An 11,012-nucleotide genomic window follows, 5' to 3' on the forward strand; every position below is an offset into this window, starting at 1 on the left:
CCCTCAGTGGCGGTAGTTTGGGGAGGGGGTGCCATTAACGTGTCCCAGACCTTTGAGAGTGTGCCCCTGGTGGGTGTGGACCGGATGGCAGTTGTTAGCCTGTTGGAGAAACTCTCCTCTCTGCCGCCAATGAGAGTTGATGGAAACATCTCCATCATATTCTGCACCAGTTGCTTGTGGCAATCACTAATGCAACTGGCCCTCCCCTCTACCGGAAAAAAATTTGAGATAATATTTTTATACTGGTGGTAGAGAATTGCAAAAATCCAGTAGTCGTTGCTCTCCAGGATTTTGACAATGCGTTTGTCAGTTCAAAAGCACCCAACATGAATTCAGCCATGTGTGCCAGAGTGTTACTTGGCATAACTTCACTGCCCCTACCGGAATGGTCACTCTCCATTTCCTCCTCTTCTTCCTCCTCCTCCATTTCGCCCCATCCACGCTGAAGCAATAGGATGCAATGAACTTCCCCGCTAGCCTCCTATGTGACAATGAGATCATCTGCCACTTCGTCATCCTCCTCCTCCTCTTTCTCTGTCAATATACGCTGTGAAGCAGACAGGAGTTTGCACTGACTATCCTGCTGGGATGTTTCTGCTCCTATCCCCAACTCCTCAGCGTGCAATGCGATATCCCTGATGGCGATGAGGGATTCTCGCATCACACACAGGAGCAGGATTGTTACACTCACGAGTGCGTCGTCACAGCTGACCCTCTTGGTGGACTCCTCAAAGACATGCAAGATCTCACATAAGTCTGCTATCCATGGCCACTGGTGGTGCAGAAACTGTGGAAGCTGACTCTGAGGAACCATTGGGTTTTGGAGATGGTACTCCATCAAGGGTCTCTGCTGCTCACACACTCTACTCAACATGTGGTACGGTGAGTTCCAGCGTGTGGGAATTTCGCACATCAGCCAGTGTTCTGGCAGATTGAGTCATTGCTGGAGTGATTTGAGGCTAGCAGTGGCTATTGTAGACTTGCGAAAGTGGGTGCACAAGCACCACACTTTCTCCAGTAGCTCGGCTAAATTGGGGTACTTTTTTAAAAATTGTTGCACAACTAAATTGAAAACGTGGGCCAGGCATGGAACGTGTTGGAGGTTGGCAAGCTCCAGAGCCGCTACCAGGTTCCGGCCGTTATCACACACGACCATGCCTGGGCCCAGGTGCAGCGGCGAAAACCATGTTGACTTCTCATCGAGGAGGGCATCCCTCACCTCGGAGGCAGTGTGCTGTCTGTCCTCCAAGCTGATGAGCTTTAGCATGGCCCGCTGACGTCTCCCCATGCCAGTGCAGCAGCATTTCCAGCAGGTAGCTGGGGTCGATGTGATGGCTGAGGAGGAGGAGGAGGGTGGTGGTTCAGAGCCCCTGCCAGGAATGTTGGGCAGGGAAATTAGGTAGACCGCCCCAGTTTGTGACCCGGTCCCAGCCTCAACTACATCCAGTGTGCTGTCAGTGAAATGTAGCGTCCCTGTCCACATGCACTTGTTAACGCGTCGGTGGTCAAGTGGAAATTTGTGCAAAGCTCGGAACTTAGAGCCCGCCCGATGTTGCGTGACACATGCTGGTGCAAGGTGGGGACGGCACAGTGGGAGAAGTAGTGACGGCTAGAGACGTCATAGTGCAGTGTCGCACTTGCCATTAGGTCACGGAAGGCCAGAGTTTTGACAAGTTGGAACGGCAACATCTCCTGGGCCAGGAGTTTAGAGATGTGCCTGTTTAAGGCTTGTGCATGTGGGTGGGTAGCGCTGTATTTTTACCTGTGCTCAAATGTTTGGGAGATGGTGGGTTGCTGGGAAGATGCGCATGATGGTGCAGGAGAAGGAACTGAGGCAGGAAAAGGGGAGGATGAGGGAGAAGTCTCCAAAGTGGCAGAGGCGTCCTGGCTGCTGGTCTGGACTGCAGCGCCAGCACTGGCAACATGGGAGAGGCAGTGGTGGCAATGCTGGACGACGGTTGTCCTGCATTTGCTCTCTGCCACTAAGCCCAGTGCTTGCATTCCAAATGACAGTGCATGGCAGTGGTCGTAAGGTTGCTCTTTTGAGAACCCCTACTCAGTTTTGAGTTGCAAAGCGTGCAAACCGCAATATATATATATTAACCGTACTGACCCGCAGAATAAAGGGAACATGTTACTTATACTGTACGCTGCATGGCGAAAAATTTAAAAGGTAAAACACAATGCCAGAATTGATTTTTTTTTTTTTTTTTTAAATCCAGCAAGAAAGAGTTAATAAAAATGTATTCAATAAGTTGTAGGCACCCAAAAATTGTCATTACAAAACACATCTCATCTTGCAAACAACAAGCCCTTATATGACTGCGTCACCAGAAAAATAAAGAAAATATAGCATCTAGTAATGTGAAAACAAAACACCCCAAAATCGCCAAATTATTAGAACACAACTGGCTGCGTCAGGTAGGGAATATATAAGCTGTGCGAGCGAATATCAGGAGACACCCCAGATTTACAGCTTATGAGGGAAAAGACACCAGAAGTGACCCCCAAAGTGACCCCCACAGTGACTCCCCCAATCCTAGGAGATACTTAGCTGTAGTAGGGAATTTGGAGTTCCCAATGTTCTCCGCACAGCTTACATATTCCCTCTTCGCCATCCGCTGTGCAGTCACGTCCGGATACTAATACTCACTACACCCCCTGATAAATTCTTTGAGGGGTGCAGTTTTCAAAATGGTGTCACTCCTTTGGGGAATCCACTTTTCTGGTACCTTACAGGCTCTACAAACATGACATGGCGTCCAGATACCAAACATCTGAATCTGTGCTCCAAAAGCCGCATCACGCTCCTTCCCTTCTGCGCCCTGCTGTGTGCCCAAACTGCAGACTATGCCACATATATGACACATGTATGACACTGGTGTACCCAGGATAACGTACGTAATGTCATATGTGGTATAAACTGATATTAGGGCACAGCCGGACACAGAAGGGAAGGGGATTATTTGTTTTTTGCAGGACAGACAATTTCGTTTTTGGACACCATGACACTTTTGCAGAGCTAAAACGCCAGTAAACTGGAATCCCCTGACGTGATCTTATTTTGGAAACTACACCCCTGAAGGATTTATCCAGGGGTACAGAGAGCATTTTTAACCCCCAAGTGTTGCTGTAACTTATTATCCATAAATGAATACGAAGCTGATGGTGAGAGGTGAAAATGACCATTTTTCCAGGAATCCGTCATTTCAGTGCGTAATATGTTGTCCCTGACTCGTATCAGAGATTATCTCTTTAAAAGCTGTTGTGCCTGGGATACCGCATAACCATTTTTGGAGTGTGTATCTCTGCTGACACAAGCTGGGCACTGAAATGGCAAATCTCTGGAAAATTTTCATTTGAAACTTTTCTCTATCAGCTGCACATTCATTTCTAAAAAGCTAAATAAATGCAACACTTAAGGGTTAAAAATGTTCGCTACGCCATTTCATAAATCTCTTCAGTGGGGTAATGTCCAAAATGCGGTGACATGTCTGTGGATTCCACTTTATTGGCATTTTAGGGGCTTTGCAAAAGTGACATGACGTCAGCCTTTATAATTCCTTTCAGAACTGAAGGGGTCTCTAAAAATCAGTTTGGGTAATTTTCTTGTAAATCTGGAAAATCGCTGTTATACTTGTAACGTCCAAAATAAATTAAAAGACAATCAAAAGATGACGCCGATATAAAGCAGAGATATGGGAGATAATATTTATTCATGAATTTGTGTGTTTTAAAAGCAGAGCAGTTCACATTTTGAAAATTGCTATTTTTTGCAAATATCCATCAAATTTCCTATTTTTTTTATACCTATATCCAAAAATATTGATTAGTGTTTGCCACTAACATGAAAAAACAATTTCAAAATCACTTGTGTAAGTTAAAGCGTCTCAAAGTTCTTGCAATTTGAAGTGACACATGTCAGTTTCAATGATCGAGGCCGGGTCCTTAACGCACTTTTGGGCTGTGTCCTTAAGGGGTTAAACTATTGAAACAAATTGACCAGATTTATAAATTGAACTTTGCTCCCTTATTGCAGGAAATCCACACACTACTTCAATCTCATGATATTACTTTGCTCTTCTGGTTGGGCAGAAGAAACATATATAGTACCAAAATCCTGCATAAACCCCAAATGCTCGAGATCTATCTCCCTAAGTCTTTCTTCAAATCCATCCGAGCTCTCTCCTCTAACTATGTTTAAAAGGGAAAAAAAAAAGTCTAGTCCATGCGACTGATACACCCTGAAATTGACGGAGCCATCAATCTCCCTGATACGCAGAGATAATATGAAGCAGTACAACTCCAGCTTGGTTGGACCTTACCTTGGTTGGATTGGTTGGATTGGTTGGACCTCCAACCTTGGTTGGATTGAGCTTCCTCTGCGGACTTTGTGTCCCTATTGTACCTATAGGGAAAATGCCAGCATTTCTGTAGATCTAATTGTCATGCTCCGATTTACTAGAATGCAATGGTTTTTGCAATTGCAACATTTGTAATGTGTGAATAGAATTACCCAGAATCTCATCCACTTTGTAGGTAATGGAAAATGCAATGGTTTTTTCTGCAGAGTTTCCTCCACAGTCAAATCATGGCGTTTTCGCAAGGTGGGGCCTCAGCCTTACTGAGAAGTTATTAATCCATAGTGAGTGTAAAGATTGTAAGTGAGCCCTATGTATAGCTGAGGATACTGATAGGAATACATGAGCAGCATTTACTAGGAGCTGGAATACGAGGAGAATCACAAGAACCTGCACAAGATCCTCCGGCTACAGAAATATCACAGACACTTCCATGTGTCCGTATCTTCAGAGAATTGTCTACAGACCTCACACAACTCGCTCTACTTTTCAGATGGCAAATTGTACATGAAATAAGGACTTACTCAGCACACCAAAAACCTGTGTCATTGTCATCTGGGGGTTGATGATATTCTGCAGATCTATACATTGTCAATAACCCCCCAATGATGAGATCTCCATCCTGGGAACCTTTCTTTACTTGCTCAAGAACTTCTCTAATCCTGAGATCACAGACTAATTGTGTTAGTGGAAACCAAAGAAGAAGAAAAAGAATATTGAGACTGCGCATCTCCTTGTAGGAGTAGGATGATGATGAGATGATGATGATGATGATGATGCTGCGATGATGTGTATTCTGTCCTCAGTAAGACATGATGGGTAGAAGCAGTGAGCCCAGCAGTGACACAGAGAGCACGGCCCCCAGGATCAGGACATGCTATATGGTGACTGCTCACATCTCCCCTCCTTTTATACAGTATGATGGGATAGATTTTCCATTCTCTGCTCTCATCGCACATTATTCAGGATCTGCTCTCCGAGGATTGTGCTCTGAACCGTCCTTACTATAGAGAATTGTAGAAGAAATAACCAGTCTCTGCCGTCCTTGTCTTATACTGATTTATTTCCTTCTATAACACAAACATATTCCATAGCCCTGTACAAAGATTGTCATCACTCACATTAACCCCTGACACTACTGAGGCTACAATCTAATGTTCTGACTAATAATCCCACAAACAATGGGGGAAATTTCATTGGAAGTCAATAAATCTGTCAATATATTGTTATAGTTAGAAAACTGTAGGTTAGTGGAGGAACCCAAGCCAAGTCCTTGTAGATGTTATAGGCTGGAATTGATGGACTGATGTCTTCATCCAACCTTATCCAACCTCAACCTCATCTACTATGTAAATATGCAATTTTGGGTCTCGGTATACAAGAAAGACATAATCAAACTTGAAAAAGTGCAAAGAAGGGCAACCAAAATGATTAGGGGAATGGGTGGATTGGAGGACAATGATAGATTAACAAACTTGGGGTTATTCAGTTTAAAGAAAAGACATCTACGAGGAGATCTAATAACAGTGTACAAATACATGAAGGGACAACATGGAGAACTTTCTAATGATCTTTACTTCTAGGCTAGTGACAGTGACAAGGGGACATCCTGTACACCAAGACTCATGATAGTGACAAGGGGATGTCCTCTACACCTAGACCGGTGACAGTGACAAGGGGACGTCCTCTACACCTAGACCGGTGACAGTGACAAGAGGACATCCTCTACATCTGGAGGAGAGAAAGTTTTACCAGCAACATAGAAGGGGATTCTTCACAGTAAGAACAGCGAGGCTCTGGAAGTCTCTGCCCCAGGAAGTGGTGATGGTGGATTCATTGAACAAGATTAAAGAGGTCTTGGATACCTTTCTTGAAAAGAACAATATTATGTGTTATGGATTCTAGATTTTAAGGAAACGTTGATCCAGCGTTTTTATACTGCCTGCCAGATTTGGAGTTGGGAAGGAATTTTCCCCCTGAAATGGGGCAATTGGCATGAGCCTCATAAGAGTTTTTTGGATCAACGCTGTAGGGAACTGTAGGGTTATAGGATGGACTTGATGGACTGATGTCTTCATCCAATCTCATCTACTATGTAACTATGATGTGGCTCTTGGTCATTTAGAAGTTGTAGGACCCCAGTGGTGTAAGATGATAGAACTAACCCCAGATCATTTTTTTTTTTTTTCAAACTCATTTTATTAACATTTTCAAAAAAATTTTTTTTACAGAAAATAAAACATAAAAAGGAGGTAGCAGTGGTATGAACATTTTGAGCATATAAGATCAAACAATAAAAAGAGGGTCAAACCCTTAAATTACCTGAAAAAGACTAAGTACCATGTATATAAAGTAAAGTACAGGGATTATTGTCCTTAAGGAAAGGAAATGGTAGAAAAAGTCATAAAAATGAAAAACGGGAGGGCAGGAGATTAGAGATGAGCGAACACTGTTCGGATCAGCCGATCCGAACAGCACGCTCCCATAGAAATGAATGGAAGCACCTGTGACGCCGGCCACCGGCAAAGTAAGCGTCACAGGTGCTTCCATTCATTTCTATGAGTGCGTGCTGTTCGGATCGGCTGATCCGAACAGTGTTCGCTCATCTCCACAGGGGATATAAAGGTCTGGTGAAAAGTGAGACAGGGGTCTGTCAGACTGAAATAGTCTCGGGAGTGTGGGTCTTTAGTAAAGAACCACCTTTGAAGACGTCTACAGGGTGTCTGCTGAGATACTAATTTGGTTGAATTTAGACCACGTTGACCATGTCTTCAAGAATCAGTTGTGTGAGCCGGTGGACCAGCTAAGCATCTCCTCGAATTTAAAAATTTGCGTCACTTTTTCTCTCCATTCAGCAGTCGAAGGGATGGTGGGTTGGAGCCAATATTTAGGTATGAGGGACTTTGCTGCCTCAAATAAGTGCGTTGTGAGGTTGGCGTTGTTGGGCCAATAGTAAGATGTAGGGCATGAGAGAAGGCCTGCAGCAGGTGGGTAGATTAAAGTGGACGAGATGATATGTTGAATCTCTTGCGTTATTTGGGACCAGAAAGCCTTAATCTTTGGGCAGGTCCACTATATGTGATAAGGGGTACCTCTTTCCATTCCACATCTCCAGCACAAATCATCTGATGCCAGTTTGTGAGCGTGTAGCCAATTTGGAGTATGGTGCCATCTCGTTAGCAGTTTAAAATGTGATTCCTGAAGCCACACACAGTTTGAGAAGCCATGTGAGGATTGTAAGATGGATGTGATTTCATCTTGAGTGAAGGTTGTACCGAGCTCAGCTTCCCATGCTGAAAGATATCCCGGCTTGGAATCTGGAATGGTATCTAGCAAAGCTGCTTTACTGTTAGCTAATCTTCTGTTTCTTGGAGATTTAAGGACAACCATCCTCTTGAACTTGGACATTGGTTCGTCAGTTGTAACTGGGCGAGGTAAGGAGGCGATACTGTGTCTGAAATGTTGATAATGCAAGAAAGAGATTTGTTTATTGCCAATTAGTGTCTGCAGAGCGTCTTTATCTAGACGTTCCTTATTGACCAGGAGATCTGTCAGTCTCTTATCTGGGCTTCTGGAGGAGATGTGGTAAAAGATGAGCAGGGAAATATTTTTCATAATGTGTCATAAGTCGGGTACTTAATTCACGCCAGATTTGGCATGGTCCTTTTTAGAAGGGGATCAAAATGGGGATCTCTTAGTGTGGTGAGGTCTGGGGTCCACAGGTGCTTGTCTAGTAATTCACCATGCTGTAGAGCTGCCATCTCTCTTACCATTGGGTCCTGTGGAGGCACAATCAGGGTAAACCATCTGGTCAGGAGATTCGCCTTGTAGTAGGTCGTCACATCAGGTAAGGAAATTCCACCTCCCAATTTTAGAAACAGATCAAATAACCAGCGTAATACTAAGTGAAGGGGTTAATTTTGTACCCAGAAGGGCGACTACTTTGGGGAATTTGCTTTCCCCGAGCACATTACCAGTACCTAAAAATTTGAGAAATCAGGGTAATGAGGGATGGTTTAAGTGTAATATCCCGAGATGCAAAGTGTGCAAATACGTAACGGAATCTAGGGAGATCCATAGTTACAAATCCAACTTCTGTAAAATGGTACAAACTCGTATTAACTGCGAGAGTGAAAATATTATTTATTGTGTTAAGTGTACAACGTGCAAAGTTGATTATATTGGGTGTACATCCAGAAAGCTAAAGACCCGAATATGGGGGCACATAAGAGATAGTAGTAAAGAAGCCTCGGAAGGCATGTCTGGTGTGTCTCGCCATTTTTCCACATGTCACCAAGGGAATACGCAGAGTTTAAGTTTTTTCGGTTTGGAGGTAATAAAAAAATCTTTGAGAGGGGGGAATTTGAAAACTGCCCTCTTAAAAAGAGAGGCATGGTATATTATGCATTTTGACAGCAGAGTTCCACAAGGAATGAATGTTAGATCTGACCTGGCTCTTATCTACTAATGGTGTATTTGTTATAAACATTAATTAGTGTTAGCGGACTATGTCAGCGGGATTGGAGGCAGGCTGCATTTATTATGGGAACTTCAGTTATTAGGGTTCCAGGTCTTGATAATCCCCCTTACCTTCATTCGTGTGTCCTTTTCCTTTTCTTCCTTTTCCAACGGAGGATGAGTATAAGGGAGGAGTACAATATAGTAATAGATTAGATAATCTCTGTTTTGTATATACATGTTGTGACAATGGACGATTGTGATAGGTGGATTCAGGTCCCATGGTTTGCAAGGGGGCGGCAACAAAATGTTTCAAGGATAGGAGTTGCAGCGTATAGCCGTATGCTCATTGGTTAATATGTACCACGTGACTCAATAGGAGGGGTTGTAGTGGTCTATTGATAAATCTAGTCACTAGAAAGGAAGTTATGTACATTCCGGTTTGTAAACGAATGGGATAAGAAGTAAGGGACCTTATATTTAAAGTTGGAGTTATAATTAGCAATATAAGTTGGTTATCCAGAGTTTATATATAACCTGAGAATTTATTGGGGGTATGTTACATGTAATATTATGGATCAAGAGTTTCAACCAACTTTATTGCTAAATCGATTAGATTGGCTAATCCACATGCTGTAATTGTAATGGGAAACACCTGTAGTGACATGAACCTAGGTATTTATAGGGGTTCATTTCTGAATGTTGCTACGCTATGATTAAGGGGGACATTAACCCGAAACGCGTTAGCGATAATTTTATATCACCTGTATGTTTTCCTTCTGTCACAATGTTTGTGTTGGACTATCTTTTTTAATGAATATGGAATAAAGCGTTGAAATTTTAAGGACCCTGGAGTGTAGCAGACTTCCTTTCTCCACACGTGTTTGATTCAAGATTGATTGTCCTCCATGGTCCAGAGGCAGAGTCTTGCACCTCCAAGTGAAGTCCGGTGAAGTGGTAAGCTCCAGTCTTTCCAAGTATTTGTTTTTTCTTTTATAATGTTTATTTATTTTATCACCAATCAAGTCCCTCCAGATGGCGCCCCCTATGGGAGGTCGGCATGTAGAGCATAGCAGTGGATGGAGACTTTATTCTGGATGGATTACCAGGAAGTTATCTAATAGTCACCACTGGACTCTCTTCAAGCTGCCGGCAGTGCAGTGATCGGGGACATGGGCTTATATGTGGCCACGAATTATCTTTGGTGATTTTTTCATGTGTATCCAGGTGACAGCTGTGTTGGCATTGTGTCGCCATCAGAACTATTAGGTGAGCAGGATTTGCAGTAATCCATCACCTTGGTGACCCTAAATATTCTGGATATTCAGAATTTCTCTGTATTCTCTTATTAGAGTCCTGCAGTGTTTGATATTATAGCACAGTGATGAGTGATACCGCCATAGAGTGCCCAAATAATACACCTATATAACTACCAAATAAACCCATTATAGTGTCTACAACTCCTGCCCCACCATATCCACATTTGTGTGCTGATTATTACTTACCATAATACCGCCATTCTCTACTGGTTGATACTCAGCTGTTTCCATGTATAGAGCCATGTACATGTGCGGCCACTTATCCATTCTCCCCCTCCCCCAGATGTGGCTGCCGGACCCCTGGATACCTGATAACTTGGGACGGATGGAGAGATTTTGTCTCTTTGCTCCTGATCTACAGAATGTCTGTAAAGGTTGTTTGTGGGATTATTGATATTCGGTGTTTAGGTGGATGAGACTTATCTTATACTTTTCATGAAACAGACACAGACTTTATCTCAATAAAAACTGATTTGAGGGCGGAGCCTAACCGTCGACATTGATGGACGCGTGAGCCTGCAGCTCCATCAAACCACCGACCTTACACCTGCTTCTCCGCTATTTTCAGCTTAAAATATGGGCAAGATTGGACGTGACAGAGGGGGGGACCTACCTGGCACCCCACAGACCAAGACTGGTGCTCTGGGCATGAATAAATTCCTCCGGAAAAAATCACCGCTCCAGGCGCGCAAGATGGCGCCGAGGGAAGCACCCTCAGGCGACGCTGCGGAGGACTCAGACACGGATAGTGTTTCGGGGGCCGAACGTTCAGATGCCGCTCCATCGTCTATCTCCAAAGCATATCTCCGCAAAACCCTATCCCAGACACTATCCCAAGCCCTGGCCCCGGTTTTAGCGGAGCTTTCAGCTATTT

General features: G+C 43.7%; 1 protein-coding gene across 1 annotated transcript in view; it reads right to left on the reverse strand.

The window, feature by feature from the left end:
* Positions 1 to 10,666, reverse strand: part of LOC142198340 (vomeronasal type-2 receptor 26-like) — a 37,733-nt gene extending 27,067 nt beyond the window's left edge. The window contains exons 1-5 of the mRNA XM_075269638.1: positions 10,630 to 10,666; positions 8,288 to 8,341; positions 8,007 to 8,223; positions 7,637 to 7,932; positions 4,326 to 4,399 (exon numbers count right to left, since the gene is read on the reverse strand). Of these exons, the coding sequence (XP_075125739.1) occupies positions 4,326 to 4,399; positions 7,637 to 7,932; positions 8,007 to 8,223; positions 8,288 to 8,341; positions 10,630 to 10,666 (678 nt within the window). The remainder of the gene's footprint in view (positions 1 to 4,325; positions 4,400 to 7,636; positions 7,933 to 8,006; positions 8,224 to 8,287; positions 8,342 to 10,629) is intronic.
* Positions 10,667 to 11,012: the final 346 nt, after the last annotated feature.

This window comes from Leptodactylus fuscus, chromosome 1 (assembly GCF_031893055.1).
Source record: "Leptodactylus fuscus isolate aLepFus1 chromosome 1, aLepFus1.hap2, whole genome shotgun sequence".
NCBI lineage: Eukaryota > Metazoa > Chordata > Amphibia > Anura > Leptodactylidae > Leptodactylus > Leptodactylus fuscus.